This window comes from Hyperolius riggenbachi, chromosome 7 (genome assembly GCF_040937935.1).
Source record: "Hyperolius riggenbachi isolate aHypRig1 chromosome 7, aHypRig1.pri, whole genome shotgun sequence".
Taxonomy (NCBI): Eukaryota; Metazoa; Chordata; class Amphibia; order Anura; family Hyperoliidae; genus Hyperolius; species Hyperolius riggenbachi.
In genome coordinates, this window is record NC_090652.1 from 163,553,901 (window position 1) to 163,572,194 (window position 18,294).

General features: G+C 41.6%; 1 protein-coding gene across 2 annotated transcripts in view; it reads left to right on the forward strand.

The window, feature by feature from the left end:
* Window positions 1-18,294, forward strand: part of TNRC18 (trinucleotide repeat containing 18) — a 225,605-nt gene that overhangs the window by 131,772 nt on the left and 75,539 nt on the right. For both annotated transcript variants that reach the window (XM_068244834.1, XM_068244835.1), the window contains exons 16-17: window positions 2,014-2,277; window positions 10,018-10,215. In XM_068244834.1, the coding sequence (XP_068100935.1) occupies window positions 2,014-2,277; window positions 10,018-10,215 (462 nt within the window). The remainder of the gene's footprint in view (window positions 1-2,013; window positions 2,278-10,017; window positions 10,216-18,294) is intronic.

The window sequence follows — 18,294 nt, forward strand, 5'->3', positions numbered from 1 at the left end:
CAAGAAAAGTGTCCGTTTCTGTGTTCTGAGATTTTGTCACTCTGCTTTGTAAGTTCTAGTTCCTTTATCTACTAATAGCCGCTGAGGCACCCTATTGGACAGAGGGATATGGAGTATGTAACTTACAACACAACAAACAAGGCCTAGACCCCAACCATTATGGAAAATCACTTAAGCTTTATTTTCCAAAATGTCCTTGACAACATAGCCTGGCTAGCACGACCTTTTGGGCCAGGTATCCCTTTCTCAAGCGCATAGACATACAAAAAAAAAAATCACAAACTTCAGGTGCCATAAAATTAACATAAACACGCACACAAGGGGCAGGCATCCACTTGGAATTAACTAGATTACTATAAGCACACCACAACAGGGTGTTGACCCAAGACCCAAATATCAAAAGTTAATAGTAATTTACAATCCAGGAGTTTTCTGAAGTTGAAATGACAAGCTTCTTAGCTTATGAGTTCACATTAAGGCAAAATGTGATTCCTGCATATTCGCTTCAAATTAATTTTTTATAAATAAAGTAACTTAAAGGACTTACGAACCCAAATGACAAAAAAAAGGTCTTTACCTGGATGAATTTTGAAGGCACGGAGATAGCCTGTAGCGTGGATCGGGGAGGGAGGCCCTAGAGCTGCGCAGCTGCACTCGCGTCTGTGCGGACTGCGCAGCCACGGCCTCCTCCGGTGGCCATATTTGAGGAGGCAGAAGAGCCCGACCTGGGCTGTGGGGTCGGCATCCGGCCGGGGGGAGAATAAGCAGCGTGGACCCGGCGGAGCTGCACTGAGGGCATGGATGGCGTCCTCCGTGCCTTCAAAATCCATCCAGGCACAGACTTTTTTTGTCATTTGGGCTTGTAAGTCCTTTAACTACTTGCCGACTGCTCCACGCCAATCGGCGTGAGCAGTGCGGCAGCCCCAGGACTACTCCACGCCGATTGGCGTGACCAGCCGTCTATGGGGCTAGCAGGAAATCACGCACGCATATCCTGCTCGGGGCGGAGCTCCGCCTCACCTTCAGTCTCTGAACGGCGACCGCCGTCTAATAGGGTAGTACAGCGCTGCGATCAGTACATCCCCCTGGGATATTAGAGAGCGATCGGCTCTCATAGGCAGAAGCCTATGACAGCCGATCGCCATGATTGGCCAGCTACGGGGAGAGCGGGAGGGAGGGGACATAAAAAGAGCTCTGTTGGTGGGGAGAAACGGGGGGGATCACTTGTGTGCTGTGTTGTACGGCCCTGCAGCTTTGCCTTAAAGCTGCAGTGGCCTATTTTACTAAAACTGGCTCGATCACTAGGGGGGTTTAACACTGTGGTCCTCAAGTGGTTAAAGCTTGGTTGGGTAGATGTCTGATTAACCACTTAATTCCATCCATCGAGCGGGTAAAATGACACACGTGCACAATTTCTTTATTTATATTTCAAGCAAAGTTTTTTTCAATCCATTTTTTTTAATCTCTACATGGATCAGGGGGTGTCGGCAGCAGTAGCCCCTTCTGCAAAACCACCAGGGCTTTTTTTTCCTTCTCTAAAGTCCTCTAAAACTCTGTAGCCAAAGGGCTTTGCAACACTTCAGGTAAAGATGGCCGCAGCTGTGTTACTGCTGGAGGGGGTGTGGTTTCAGACCTCTAATTTATGGGCAGTGAGTGAGACCTGATCTGTGCAGGAGGGAGATAGATCTTTGCATGAAAGGGTTTACACATAATAGCTTCATGTGTTTAGTACTTACACACAGCTTCATTTATGGACTTATATTTTTTGTGTGTTTGCATTTGTGAATTGCTTGTGTTGTTACTGACACTAGGTGTAAACTTCATGTCAATAGCCCCATTAGAAATCTGTTTACTATGGAAAAAGTTGATGTAGTTTCCCTGCTGTGTATATCATTCAGATGTATTTTTAAAACCATTGTATATTAAGTAAAAACATGATTTAAATGCTTTGTTTTTAAGTTGTGAAAATTAAGAAAAATAAAGGTATTTAGCTGATCAACATTATAATTACAGATACAGATACAGAGGAAGATGAAAAAGTTATGAGGAATGAGTGGCCTTCCCATTCCAGGCCACTACAATACAGTATGTGCAGTATGTTGGCACAAAAGATGAAGAATTTTGAATGTTCTCAATCTTCTGAACCTACCTCATCTTGCTATAAGACTGTCAGACATAAGCAGTCAATCAACCGCAATAAGCAGTTTCGTTTGCTGTTGATGGACACAGAGGCTGGGTCATCCTTCAGTGATTCAACGGAGGACTCGTTTGATCAAGGTTATTAGCTTGGCAAAGCTGTGTTATAACTCCTAGAGATTCAGGGAACCTTTTGCCTATCATAATTGTCTCTGGTTGGCTGTCTGTCTGTTATGCAGCTTCAACGGCTTTACTATGATTTTTTCATCTCTTCCTATTAAAGCTCTTTGTGCGAGCTGTTTCTAGTCCTCCATCTGTCTTACCCTGTTGCTTTGTTTTGTTTTTAATTTAATTTTTTAATATGTGGCATGAAATTTGCACTTGAAATTTTTGTAATAAAATAACACAAGGGTGTCACTTGTATTAAAATCAATTATTAAACATTCAAAATTAAATTTGTTTTAACAAAATCAATGTACTTTGTCTCCTGTGATGCATTCTAAGTTGTTAATACAAGTTTGGCTTTTACTCATTCTGCTTCTTCTGTGTGTCGTGTACCCTCTGCATCACTCCAATGATTACCATATTGCTGATAAAGTCTTGCGGTGTCCATTGTTCAGTCATCCCTCACTCGAAATGAAAAAAAAAAACTTTGTGTGTATGTATGCATGTACACACACACACATTGGGTCTTATTTAAATTTGTAAGGACATTTAAGTAATGCTGAGCTATATGGTAGAATTGTATGTCTGTTATGTATGAATTAACCTACTAAGTTCTGATGTTTAAAGTGGTTGCTTTGTGTAATTAAACAGTCAGACCAGACAGAAATTTTGTTATATAATTTGTTTCTCTGAGGGATATTTGAGTAATGGGCTTTGCAAAGACATGCTATAATACTAAAAAAAAATGTGCAGTAATTAACCAAACTTTTCTAGAATGCTTGCTTTTTCCTTGCAGCTGCTTGAGCATTCCTTCACCCCCGACCCTTACCCATGATGCTTTGAATGTCTGTATCGGTTTCTTGCATTTGCTCTTACGCTGCTCTAAGGAAGCAAAGTGATTGGCTGGAGTAGGGCAGACACCGCACAGCATGGGTAAGATTGCAAGCCGTCAGAAGCCTGATGTCTGTAAAGTAGGTAACTTCCGAACATCAGTCTTTTTACAAGTAAAATTTCTAGTCTGATGTCTGATCTCATGTCTCTTAAACCAAGTAATGTAGCCCTCATTTTTGCAGATTAATTAACTTGATCTACCAAACAATATAAAAATGCAACCGGGAGCAGTATTCTCTTTTATAAAGGATTAGGCATCTAATTAAACATTACATTAAAATCGCATTCAAATAACCCCTTTGTTTACAAGATTTCTCCTTTGGCAGATTCTCAGTATATTGTTTGTCTCTTGGAGAATCTAAAATTTTGTTATTTTTGGCTATTAAAAGTTCTTCATTGTTAAATAATTTATATGTTACACCGTGTACAGTTATTCTTCAGCTGTGCACCTGTAGTGACAGTGATTGACAAATCTAACTGTCATATTTTGCTGGAATGTAGGAAAATCGGACTACTTTTATAATAGTAAAAATACCATACCATGTGAAAGATGCACAAATGTAATACTTTATTTTCTTTTAATAATACAGCACCATAAGTTGTTTTGTATTTTTTTTTTATTCTAAATAACTGTAAAATCACATCGCAATTTAGGAATTGAAATAGTTTTAAAAGCTTGATAAATTGAAATACTCAAGTTATTAAAGTAGGGCAAACCTGGTTGGAAGAAAACTGGCGGCAATGCACTTATTTTATCTGGATAAATATCTGCACTCTCGTTAAGGTCCACTTCCATATGAAAGATAAAGATAGATGCTTAAAAAAAAATCTGATGAAGGGTACAAATGCGAGACTGAAAAGACCCTTAAGCTGTCTATGGTCTGCCTTCATCTAGCCTGCTTTGTAAGCTCTGCCTCTCATTGTGACAGAGTTTGTACTTACGAACTTCAATGGGGTCTGTATCATGCTCATTGTCTGTATATTTTCTCTCCTTTTGCTAGAATGCTTCACAATTCATCCTGTGTGTCAATCTTTGGTAACTTAATAACATTTTAATAATTTCACCATTTAACATATAGCATATGGCTGCTTGTAAAAAATACTGTTTACTGTGCTATTATTCTTGAAAAAGCATGACCTAACCTTTTTGTTTGTCTTTCCCCCCTCTGCAAGCTATCATCTGTTTGGATGCCATTAATAGGCCTGAAAAAAATATTGTTTACAAATTACTACTATGGATGTTTAGATATACTACGTATCCTGAAAGACCATGGCTGTATTTTAATACTTCAAAAAAACTAAAATGCAGAAGTGTGGAAACAGAGACTTCATCCCCTCATATTTGTTTTTCCAGTGTATTAACCAACACATTTGTTGTCTTTTCTGACCAACAGTTAGATTAAGTTGCTTGGAGTTATCCAGCTGTTTGCTGTGACTGAAAATTATCATTATAGTTAGTAGTACAACAAAATAATGTAGCTTGTTGCTTAATGGAATGTAAAACAATTCTCAGTGATTAACTGTGTTCTTATGCTTCCTATAGGTTTGTGCAGTTGAGTCTGAGCTTTTGAACAATCTCTTCCTTGTAATAGTTTTACTAATGGCTCTTCCAGACCAATGTTTTGTTATCTTTGGGCAGTTATAGACACAGCCAGGTCTGCAGTCACAATTCAGTAGGACCCCCTCTTTCTCCTCATATTGGCCATCTTTTAAAGTTTCCTTGCTGTAACATTCATGATATTAAAACAGCGTCCAGTGGACAGATAAACACTCTTTGGCATGCAAAAAGACCCCCTTTTGCAGAGATTAGCAGCTTGACGGTTGGCTGTAAATATGGTTCACCCTCCTGGTTCCTACAGCGATCAGCTCTCTCCTACATACAGTCATACATACAGCCACACTTGTAGCTGCTAATCTCTGCAAAGGGAGGTGCAGGAGCGACCACTAGATTTGTACTGGTTGAACTCGATGGACGTATGTCTTTTTTCAACCAAAATAACTATGTAACTATGTAACCAGGGGGGATACCACTAGACCTCCAGGGAATTATTACACAGAAAAGGGAATACTACTAGACTACCAAAAAATTCTTGAAAGGAAAAAAGGATACTACTAGACTACCATGGAACTAGAAGGGGGTGCACCACTAGACAACCAGGGAATCCCTAAAGTGGGTCCGAGAAAAACTTTTCTCATTGCATAATTGTTTTCCTTTCAAAAAGTTTATAGGGCATTCCTCAAGCCAAATACTTTTTATGTTTTGTTTTAATACTCTAATTCCCTATAAACTAAAGCCTTGCCCACAGCTTTTCAGAGAGCCTTGGCACTCTGTTCCAGGTAGCAGGGGCTTATGGGCAGGAGGAGGAGGTTAATAGCCATTGATTTCAGAGGAGGAGGGAGGAGCAAAGGGGACTGAATTTACACACAGGCAAGCTGATAGCATCTCCAGCCTTCAGGCCTGTGAAATTGTGACAAACGGAACATGGCTGCCCTCATTGTATCACAGCAATAAATAATCATAAACTTTTAAAGCTGTTTGCAGCTAGATTTGCTGTGTAAACTATCTAAACTTTAGATAAGATATATAGACAAGTTCTTTGTTATGGTTACTTTTTCATCTCAGATCCGCTTTAAAGGTGAAGGGTTGGCATCAGTAGACTAGATTATAGATTGGGCACCAGGGTGTTACACCCTGGTTAGTGCCCCACTTGTTGAGCTGCATGTGCACAGTGCTCACCAGATACTGCAGACTTAACATTCAAGTCTTCTGGTACAACCAGTGGCAGGGCACAAGTGGTTCATTTTCCAAACTTATCTCTCTAGTCATTATCTGACTGGCTGTTCCTGTGCTTACAAAGCTTTCCAACATGGGGATAAACAGTTAGTCACTGTACTTTTTTCACACATGGTGGGCTAAATTCTGTTTTCTAATCCAGAAGAGTTTAGTGTAACTACACTCTTTTAAATTCAATGTGCTTGATGCTGTAAACTTTTCTCTAGAACAATCACACCTGATCTTTGGCTGATAATTTTAGATCCCCACTGTTTCAAGTTTTTACCCATTTTTTTCTGTCTTTTGCAGTATATGAACCGTCTAGAGTATTGTTAGTGAAACTGCTGCTGTCATTCTCCTTATATTCATAGACTGTGCATCTGACATCATTATGCCACCACTTCCATCTTGTGTATAAACTAGAAGTGTTCATCTACCAATCCTTTCCTTTAGCCAGTTAGGAATGGCTGCCCTGTCCCCTAATGACTGACAGTTCATCATCATTCTCCCAATCCATTGCTGCATTCTTTCACATGTGCACTTTGGATACTTATTCCAGGACACCCCCCGCCCCTCCCCAGGGTCTACCTCCACACTGATCACTGGCAGAACACTGCACCAGCCAAGCTTCACCACCAATGATCAGACCCAAGGGCAATATAACTCAAGTTCTATCACTCTAACATATCTCCTCTCAATGGCAAATGCTGCACTCTATTGTATGTGTAGTATGACCACACATGAAAGCTGTGCTGGAGGAGATACACAGGAGCAGTTAAAAGTGAATAAATTTGCCCTTGCTCATTGTTGGTAGGGAGGAGGAGGGGTTGCAGGGACTAGGGTGTCCAGGAGTGACGGTGTGTTGGAAAAAATGATGGATGATTTACACCTTGCTGTTGGCTGTCTACCTAACTGTGCCCATTGCCCTGTCTACCGAATTGTGCCTACTGCTTAATATGGCTGTCACTGGAAACCTTTGTTGCCATGGTCATGTCATTAGAAAATGCATATCCCGGTCGGCCTAAAACTAGGAACTACCTATTCCTTTCTGCTTATCACTGTTAATGACATTAGAAATCCTTGTGATTAGAAGCTACTTATCACCATTTCCCTATCATCTGTCACTAGCTGCCTACAAACTACCCTTTACTATCTTTCTGTCACTAGATGCCATTAGAAACTATTACCATATCCCTGTAATTAGAAACTATTACTATTTCACTGTTACTAGAACCTTCCTATCACTATCTGCCTTTCACTAGTAACTGCTTATATGTCATTGTGTGCATGTCATTAGAAACTATTCACTGTGACTTGAAACTTCCCATCACTTATGTCTGCCATAGAAACTGTCTGTTACTTTGTGTCTGTCAATAGAAACTACCTGCCACTGTAATGTGCCCCCCATCCACATACAAGCACACCCACCCTTGCCTTAAACTATCCCCCCCCCCCTCCCAACCTGCACCTCACTCTAACCCGTACCCCCTCCTGTGCCTAGCCTTCCTCTGTATCTAGCCCCTATCTTGCTCCCTGTCCTGAACACTAACCTCTCTTCTTTCCTGTGTCTAACATTAACTTCCCTCCTTTCCTGCGCCTAATATTAACCTTTCCCCTCTCTTGTGCTCTCCCCTCCCTTCCCTGTACCTAAAAAAATATAATTTTCCCTCTTCTGGGCCTAACCCACTCCTACTACCCTGTGCCCAATACTAATATCTCCACTCTACTGGGACTAGCCCACACCTCCTCACCTCTCTGCTTGTCTTATACTAACCTTTCCTCTTCCCTGGAAGCTCTGCATTCCCACTACCCTTTGTATTCACCTTAATATCCCCATTTTTCTATGCTTAAAGAGAATCTGAAGCCAATATAAAACAAAATCAAAAAAATACTTGAGAGGGAAGACTCAAGGTCCGACATAGCCGTCCCATTCCTGTCCTCATCCCCTTGTCCCTCCACAGGCTCCTTCGTTTAAATCTCCCACTGCGAATAGCTTCGGAAATAGTTGGGAGCCCCAGTGCTCCCAAAGATGGGTGGCTCCGTTCTGCGCACTTGTGAGTGCGCGAGATAGGGTGCTCGAGTGTGCACAGTATGGAGTGGCTCATCTTTGGCAGTCTTAGTGCTCTCAAAGACTTCTGAAGCCTACCCGCAGCGAAAGAGAGCAGTCTCTGACCGATTGGAGACTGCTAATGGAGCCAACACAGGAACAACTGGATGAGGAGAGGAACGGGAAGGCTCTGTAGGACCCAGAGCCTTCCCTCTCCTTATGTAAGAATCTGATTTGTTTTTTTTTTTTTATTCCTGCTTCAGACTCCCTTAAACTCTAACCTCCCACACCATTTTCCCCACCTAACTCTGACATCCTTTCTCAGTAACATGACTAACCCTAAACCACAACTTCCTGTGCCTATACTCTCCCTCCCACCCCCATCCCTCAGCTTTGTTCATGATACGATCTTTCCTTCACCACTCTGTCTAATTCTACCCCCATCTAACCTTAACCATCCCAAACAACCTGTATTTGGTTTGGTGCCATATATCTAGCCATACCCTTCTTTCTAGGCTTTGCATCACAGCCAATGGCATCCTGGCTTATGCCATGTCAAACAGGCTCACATGTTGCTATTTGTTATAAAATAAATCCATCAACTGGATTGTGTTTGCAGATTTATCCAGTTTTACCCCAACAGTGGGCAGTTTCAGAGAACAGCCTTGCTCACAGCCTTGGTCATGCTATTTTCCTCTCATCCCTGCAGTCTGTAGCGGGCTGAGTGTTGACAAGAAATGGTAGATTTGATGGCCCTTGTCATTTGTGTAGGGAATAAGTCATGGCTATGTGCAGGGTAATGCAGCAACAACAGAATTGTTACTTAGGGCTCATGCACACTACAAGAGCTTTTCTAAGCCCTTTGAGATTTTAAAAGCTCTTGCTAATGTTATCCTATGTGGGTGTTCACACTGGAGCAATGTGATTTTGTAAAAATCCCCCATAGCAATCATTGCATTAGCAAGAGCTTTTAAAATCTCTAGTGCTTAAAAAGCTCTTGCAGTGTGAATCAACCCTCACTCACATTAATAACTGAAGCAGATATCTCTGCTTTAATTGTTCAGACTGATAAGCATACATTTTCAGTTTAAACCAGTATTTTAATGTCATTAGTCCCTCAAAGTCCTGCTTGGTTTTTTTATTCTTTTGTTCTGCAAATGTTTTACATTCCGTTAGGACCACAATAAGCTAAGGAATACATTTTTAAAGTTGTCCTGATATCTCTGTCCTTTCAGTGAGTATCATTGAGACATTAGAATGATTAAAGGCCTATGCCACCCAGAACTGGGATTTCAGTTTTCAATGGATCCAGATGATTTTATTACCTTTTTTTTATTATTTATTTTCCTGCTTAAATGGCAACATTTTGGCTCTGCAGTTTGCTGTTTTCCAACACCTTTAAGGTGTCATTTACAGATGGATGTCCCAGTTATTTGTTAATTCTCCATTTTTGCTATCAGAATGGCATGACACAACCATTTGGATTCCCAAAAGTGTGCACAGGTGGGCGAAACTGTAAGTTAGTCTAGGGATACATCCCTATTTTATCTCTTATGCCCAATCTACACGATACGATTCTTGGTGCGATTCGATTACGATTCTATTTACGATCTGATTAAATCTGACATGTCCGATCGGGATTCAATTCGATTTGCCATTGAAAAACAATGGCAAATCGAATCCCGATCGGACATGTCTGATTTAATCGGATCGTAAATATAATCGTAATCGAATCTCACAAAGAATCATACCGTGTAGATGGGGCTTTAGGATGTACAATATAGGATCCCAACGTGTGACTTAGCTTGCCATTGTTCATGCAGAAGTAAAATAAGTTGTTTATAGTAGTCATTAGCGTTAAACTTGTGATATTATCATGACTTTCTAAATCCATACTGTGCTGTTTCTCCTGGACAGTGTTGGTATTATTGGTTCGTTTATTAGTGGCTTAGATAGAAATGCTGTTAATGTTTGTAATAACGAACACACTTTCTTAAATGTTTAGATTACAGCTCAGAAGATGAGGAATTCACAGATTATGATGCCGAATATTTATCTAGCCTCCACATGGAGGATAATGGACTGGGTCTTCTTGCCCAGTTTGCTGCCAGTGTAGAGCCCAGCCCAATCTTGTCTTCACCTCTGTCCACCATGCAGATGGAAGAAAAACGAAACACAGTGGAAGAAAAACAAAGTTTTATTGGTAAGCATTATTAAAAATAATCGTTAAAATATTTTGTCATGCAGCTGTGTAAACTTTCCAGTGTTAAAGCACTGTGTACCTAAAAAGTAGTTTATTTTCATTCAAGACTAACGCATACTGTATTATGTTGGGGATACACGGCACGTTTCTGTACTGCGTATCGACCAGCTGATCCGGCCAGCTGATAATATTCGGCTGGCCCGATCATGCCGCTCGACCCTCGCCAGCTCGATCTCCGGATGAGCGGTAATCGATCCGCGAGCACGAGCGGGGACGCGGCTGGGGTCGATCCGGCGGCTAATTGAGCCGCCGGTCGACCCGTGTATTCCAGCCATTATGTTACACAAGTCATTTTGTAGTTTAATATGAAAATATATTTCAATTTTGAAGTTAGCAATTATTTTCTAAAGGCATCACCTCCCTTCTTTACAACTAAAGCAGCAGTACAGTACAAAAGACTCCCAGATCTCGATATTCCTAAATGAGTACCTTTCTAAACTGCTCAGAACAGACACTCTTATTTCAGTTTTCTACAAACCTGGAGTTAACGGTTTATAGCACGCAAACACTTCTACTTAATGGTTTTCTGTTAGATACTCTTTGTAGTGACAGGCGTTTGTGTTCAAATAAGAAGGTGAAATATTTAATATCCTTGCACCGTATAAGGCCCCCTGCACACTGCAAATCTGTTTTGCGATTCCGATTCCTTTTCCGATTTGCAATTCCAATTTTCCCTGAATGCAATCAACAGAAAAACGGAGGAAAAAACGCAACATGCAGTAACTATTAAAAATTCGGAATCGGATGTAAAAACCGATTAAAAATCGAAGTCGTGTTCAGGGATCCTCAAGCTGATTTTGGTGGGAAATATGTTTCTCAAATAACTAAGGAATTTTAGTTGCACAAACCATGTTCATTTTCAGAAGTCCTCCAGTTGATCTGTGTACCATTTATATAAACACTGTAGCTAACAAAAAAAAAAAAGAACATTTCCTAAACTTGCAATCGAGTATAGAAAAGTTAGACTGGACAGAACAGAAAAGTGCAGTATAGTTTAATATGTATGATAGTTAATTTGCATTAATTAGCTATGCACAAGCTTTTGTGCATTGCATGTCGCTTTTTTTCGATAAAATATATTAAAAGTGCTTGTCTGGCTGTAGCCAATAACTTGCAATACACAATAATGGTATAGGCAACTACATTGGTCAAGTTAGTTTAACCACTTTTCTACCACTGTTTTGTACCCTTTCTGTACAAGAGCAATTTTCTCCTCTTGCTCCTCCCATTCAGTCGCCAATACCTTTATCGCTACATATCGCACTGAAATTATCTGTATATTTATTTTTTGCGGGACAAATTAGGCTTTCTTGGAGCAGTACTTTTTGCTAAGAATTTTATTTTATATACATTTTACAGGGAAAAGGAGTAGAAAAATTGCAAAAATTCATCATTTCTCAGCTTTCAACCATTGTAGTTCACCCCCTTCTCGACCACCTAACGCCGATAGGCATCGAGTAGGAGACAGCCCCAGGACCGCCTAAAGCCGATTGGCGTCAAGAGCGGTGGGCGGAGATTAGTGGGGATCGCGCATCCCCGCTGAATGACGGAGCTCCAACATCAGCCTGCTAGCCCAGCTGTTAGCAGGCTTTTAGAAATTAAAAAAAAAACATTTCTAATGGTTGTACAGTGCAGCTCTGCTACTGAGCTGTCCCCTCGAGTGGCTTGCAAATGATCATCTCTCACAGGCTAATGCCTATGCCTATAATGCCTATAAGAGACAATCATGATAATTGGCACTCAGGAGGGTGGAAAAAAAAGTTTTTTTATTTAAAAAATAAATAAATATTTAAATTAATAAAAAAAATACAGCCTGCAGTAGCTGCAGTGTGCTGAATTGTAAATAAATAGCCTGGTCACTAGGGGGGTGTAAACCTGTGTTACTGAACTGGTTAAAAATTAAAATGTTCTATTGTAGATAAAACACATTTTTATTTGCCCATTTGTCTGGTTATTACAAGGTTTAATTTGGTCTTTAGTACAATGTATGGCAATAATATTTTATTTGGAAACAAAGGTGTATTTTCCGGTTTTTTTTTAAAATATATATTATAACAATAATTACAAGCCTTTCTTTACGAAAGCAACAGTAATATGCCCTCATGACCTACATATTAAAAAAGTCCCTAAGGTAACTGTACTTTTTTTTTTTTTTTTTTTTATTTTTTAATGATGTAGTTATGTTTTTTTTTTTTTATATAAGGCTTCTTTCACAGTAGGACGTTACGTTTTGATGCTACGTTAAAGTGGCAACGCAAATTACAACGCAACGCCCCAAAAAGTCACACCGCAACTTAATGCCCCATTATCGTTGCCATACAGGCAATGAAAAGTATGCTTCCAAATCATTACGGAGCATGTGCAAACAGTCCAACGCACCTAATAACTTGTATAACGCACAGCATGCAGTACTTTCTAATAACGCTACACGTTGCACAAAAACGCAACACGTGCACTGTAAATGTCGCACAGACTTAGTATTGCTGTGCGTTAGTCTGCGTTATAAGATTTTATAATGTGTGACTTTAACGTCGCACTGTGAAAGAGGCCTAATTGTTTTATTTTGGTAACTATTGGATAGGGTGGAAGGGGTTAAAAAATAATTTATTCAGTTGTTCTATGTAAAAGTGTATTTGGGTGTATTTGCCACTACACTTAGTTCCTGTCTGCTGTTGAGGGAAACCAGAGACAGGGAGAAAAAAAATTTTTTTATACATACATGGGGCTTCCTCCAACCCTATGCGCACGGATTGCTCCCAGCCGCGGGAGAGATATGTAGAGGGCTCACTTCTCTTGCACAGACTAGCCGCAACAGGGGGAAGTTACGGGACCCAGTACCGAAGCTGCAGGCAGCGGAGGACAGCAGCGTGGGAGCGGTCCGTGCGCATGGGGCTGGAGGAAGCCCCAGGTATGTATACATTTTATTCCTGTCTTTGGTACACTTTAACAGTAGACAGGAACTAGTGTGTGTATCAGTTTGCTTTCAGTTTTGAATGAGAGCTGCGTCTCACTCCTGCAAGCTCTCATTCATCACAGGCACAGTCATCTGGGTTGGGAACAGATGTTTCTTATACCCCGATCACCGAAAGTCATGATTGCAGTGATTGCAAACGGAAATGTTGCGGCGATCGAGAATGGCAGCGGTAAGTAGCGGCGGCAATAGCAGCATAGGGGGTGATATTGTGGCTGGAAACGCGAAGAATCACTCGCGTTTCCAGCCTGTCGGCGGCTGACGGTGAAACCGGAAGTAGCCGCCGGCGGGGACAGGAGGATCGGAGCGACTCTACGTGGGCACCGATCAGCTGCAGGGGGCTGAGGGAAGCCCCAGGTGAGTAAAACACTTTTTTTTTTTTTTTTAAGGCTTAAGTGTCACTTTAACCTCCTTAACGGTAATCATGAGTTCAGCTTGGGGTGGAAAAAACATGCCAGAAGCGGTATCCCTGAGCTGAACTCGTGGTAGCTGCTAGGAAGTTACTGCAGAGTATAGCGCACAGCGGGCATTTTAACTCACCTCCTGGAGGAACCCGACGTCGGCCGCCATTCTTCTTCCTCTCCTCCGAGGCTTTGCTCCCCCCCTCCCCGAGTCGACATTCTGACCCATTCCAGCCACACAAAATCATTAGGTGTCCATCATATGTCCACAAGAGCATTGTTGGTGACCGGGCAGTTTAGTAAGCTTAAGTTCATCATCGCTACAACAAGAGCTGGCTCTCGCAGGAACACTTTTATACTGAGGAAAGGACTACAACCACGATAGGATCACCTCCACATTAACATCACCATCAATTTTAGGTATTTAGAATCAACCCTTGCCTGCCCAATTGGCCCATGGTACCCCAACTGTGCTGGGCTAGTCAACATGAAAACCTCCCCAACTCCTGTTACTAAACTTCATAGGAAACCTCATGAAATATTCATGCTGCTAGACTACTTTTTTTATGTTCAATAATTATTTTTTTTGTTGTTTTTTTTTTAAATGCAAAAAGGTCCAAACTGTAGTACACAACAGAGGTAGGCATTATCTTTTTATAGCAACAATTTAATTTGTTTTGCTGAAAAATATTAAAGCCTTACGTTTACACACACTGGCAGAATTTGATTTCTTGACCTTTTTTATAGAACATAAAAACTTTAATTTCACTCATGGTTAGTGGTTGGCTCGGCTAAAGCCATATACTGTCAAACATCTCCGTTTACTCTTTTTAATCATAATCACTACAGAAACTACCTAAATGGCCCTGATCAAAAGTTTACATACCCTGGTGATTTGGCCTGATAACGTACAAAAGTTGAGACAAACAGGTTTTAATGCCTATCAAAGTTAACCATCTTAACTGGTGATCTGTTTGCTTGCAAATAGTGGATGGGTAAAACAGGAACGGGATATAAGAAAATATTCAAGGAATTGAGAAAGCTAATCAGCAGTGTTCAAACTCAAGGAAATGCAAAATGATGGGTTCTGTCTGGTAGACCTGCTGAAATTTCAGTCAAAACTGACAGAAAAATTGTTCAGGATGCAAGAAAACCCCCACAAATAAATTTGGGTGAAATACAGGACCCTCTGAAAAAATGTGATGGCAGGTTAAAGATACACAATGAGGCACTAGAAGAAAAGATGCTTGGTCGAGTTGCCAGAAGAAAACCATTACTAAGCAAATGGCACAAAGTGTCCTGCTCACAATATGCCAAACAGCACAGAGACAAGCCTCAAACCTTCCGGCACAAAGTCAATTGGAGGGATAAGACTAAAACTAAAAACTTTTTGGCCACAACCATAAACACTACATTTGGGGGACAGTCAACAAGGCATATGATGTAAGGTACACCATTCCCACTGTGAAACATGGTGGTGGATGAGGTGATGTTTTGGGGAAGTGTGAGCTTCAAAGGCACAGCAAATTTGTTCAGGACTGATGGCAACATGAATGTAGTAAGTTATCAAAAAATACTGAAGAAAAATTTGCACTCATCAGCCAGGAAGCAGAGCATGGGATGCACTTGGACATTCCAACATGACAATGATCCAAAATACAATGCCAAGTTGACCTGCCATTGGCTTCTCCAAAATAAGGTGAAGGTTCTGGAATGGCCATCTCAGTCTCCTGAGCTCAATATCATTTAGCCACTCTGGAGAGACCTCAAACATGCAGTTCATGCAAGACAGCCCAAGAATTCACAGAAACTGGAGGCTTTTGGCAGGAGGGATGGACAGCTTTACCATCTGAAAAGATAAAGAGCCTCATCCACAACTACCACAAAAGACTTTAAAGTGTAATTGATGTGAAAGGACTGACGAGGTGACATTTGTAAAAAAAAAAAAAAAAGTTCAGTACCTGTCTTTATTCTGTATGCACAGAGGACGCTACCCGCGCCCTCCGTTTAATTCTGCCGGGTCTCCCACTCTTTGCCAAACCCCTGGTCGGCTCCCGATCCCACCGCCCATATCGGGCTCTCATGCCACAGGTAAAATGGCCGCAGGAGCTTGCTGCGGCTGCACAGCTTTAGGGCTCCTCCTGCCGCGTCCTCAATACAGGCAGTCTCCTGTGCGTGGATCGGGGGGGGGGGGGGGGGGCTAGAGCTGCATAGCCGCACTTGCGTCTAGGCGGACTGTGCAGCCGCGGCCAGCTCTGGCGGCCATGTTACCTGTGGCATGAGAGCCCAACCTGGGCGGTGGGGTCAGGAGCCAATCGGGGGTCTAGCAAAGAGCGGGGGACCCGGCAGAAGTAAATGGAGGGCGCAGATGGCGTCCTCCGTGCATACAGAATAAAGACAGGTACTGAACTTTTTTTTTTTACAAATGTCACCTCGTAAGTCCTTTAAAGGGGGCAATACACAGTATTAAGAAATGGGGTGTGTAAACTTTTGATCAGGGTCCTTTAGTGTAGTGATTATGATTTTAAAAGAATAAACACAGTTGTTTGACCATATTCTATGAAAAAGGGATAAGAAATCATAATTTCTGCCACTTGTATGTAAAATTATGAGGTCATTAAAGAACATCTGTATTGTATTAAAGAATACAATTTTACATTCATACAATTATTGAAAATGCAAAGTCTAACAGTGAGGTTTAAAAATTAGTGCATGTATCGCAAAGGGCATGGGAATCCCACATTCAGAAGAAAAAAACAATTATTATTAACCCTATCACTTTCTCTTTCCTTCATCAAGATCCCAGTCTCCTACTGTCAACACTGCAGGGTTCACCCTTCTGTTCATCTTGTCACCAGTGGCGGTAACCTCAGAGATTGCAATCTGGCGGTTAATTGATGCAAAGTAGTCCCACTAGGGGTAGCAGCCTATTGTCGCCTGTGGAAATCTCTGGTGAAGGCCAGTGGCTACCTAGATTCCGCTCCTTGAGGAACACTACTCCTTCCATTGGTGCATAGATCAACAGCGCCCTGTTAATGGTACCCCATCCCTACGTAGGTGCTCCTTTTCCCCACAGAACATGAATACTATCTGGCATACCATGGCTTTAAAGAGGAGCAGATATACATACTATGCCACCTATGTAAATAGATAATTACTTGCTCTACTTACATAACAGATGTGTTGTACTGTCCACGTTTTGATTTCAGTAAAATTTATATAGTAAAAAAAAGAGAATTCTGTTCTTGGCAGGGGCCATCTTTAGTTCAACAAGATTGAAGCTAATCCTGGTGTCATTTTCTTCCTTATGCTGTGCATCACCCTGGGCATCCCCTTTCCTCCCTGCAGTATTGCAGAGCAAAGCTGGGAGGAATAAAGGCAAGCGAACACAGGCTCACCTACTCATAGTTCCAGGCACTGGAGTTCCCGTCTATACCCGCCGGCAGTAGTGCAGAGTATATATGGGAACTCAATCACCTGGAACCATGAGGGTGAGTCTGTGTGCGCTTCCTTTATTTCTCCCTGCTTCGCTCTGTAATACTGCGGGGAGAAGAGGGGATGCCAAGGGGGGTGGGTTGGGAGTGTGATATGGGGGCAGTCGGTGGCACTGTATAGGAGGGGCCGAGGACAGTGACGGGACCACTTCTGGCACCCCTCCAGGCTGAATTAGCGTGCACTGAAACTTTCCTTCTGAGGCCGTCGTACAAGATAAGGGCCTTGGGGGCATGGGGAATGAAAATCTATTGGGAAAAAAAGGGAGATTGATTTTAAACTTTTGAATTGCCTGGTTAGCATCCTTTTTACTTATTAAACAGCTACTAACAGATAATTGAATTTGGATTTTATGCCTTAAAGAGAATCTGTATTGTTAAAATCACACAAAAGTAAACATACCAGTGCATTAGGGGACATCTCCTATTACCCTCTGTCACAATTTTGCCGCTCCCCGCCGCATTAAAAGTGGTTAAAAACAGTTTTAAAAAGTTTGTTTATAAACAAACAAAATGGCCACCAAAACAGGAAGTAGGTTGATGTACAGTATGCCCACACATAGAAAATACGTCCATACACAAGCAGGCTGTATACAGCCTTCCTTTTGAATCTCAAGAGATCATTTGTGTGTTTCTTTCCCCCTGCATCTCTCATGCACTGAAGTTTCAGGCTGCTCTTTTCTTCCTGCAAACAGCTTTGCCCTTGTCTGTAATTCTTCAGTATGTGAAAGCCCAGCCAGCTCAGAGGACGATTTATCCAGCTTGTAAAAGATAAGAGAGAAGAGAGAAGCTGCTCTAATCTAAATAACACACAGGCAGTGTGCATAGAGGGGCCTGGAAGGGGAAGTTCATAGCAGATCCACAACACTGAAGAACTTGGCAGCCTTCCAGACACAGGCTGACAAGTCTGACAAGAGAGAGATAAGTTGATTTATTACAGAGACAGTGATAGTAGAAAGTGCTGCAGTAAGCCAGAGCACATTAGAATAGCTTTTGGAACTTGTAGGATGATAAAAAACAGGATGCAATTTTTGTTACGGAGTCTCTTTAAGGTGACTCAAAGGTGAAAAAATTAAAATGTTTTATACATACCTGGGGCTTCCTTCAGCCCCGTCCGCTCCAATCGCTCCCACGCTGCCGTCCTTTACTGCCTGCA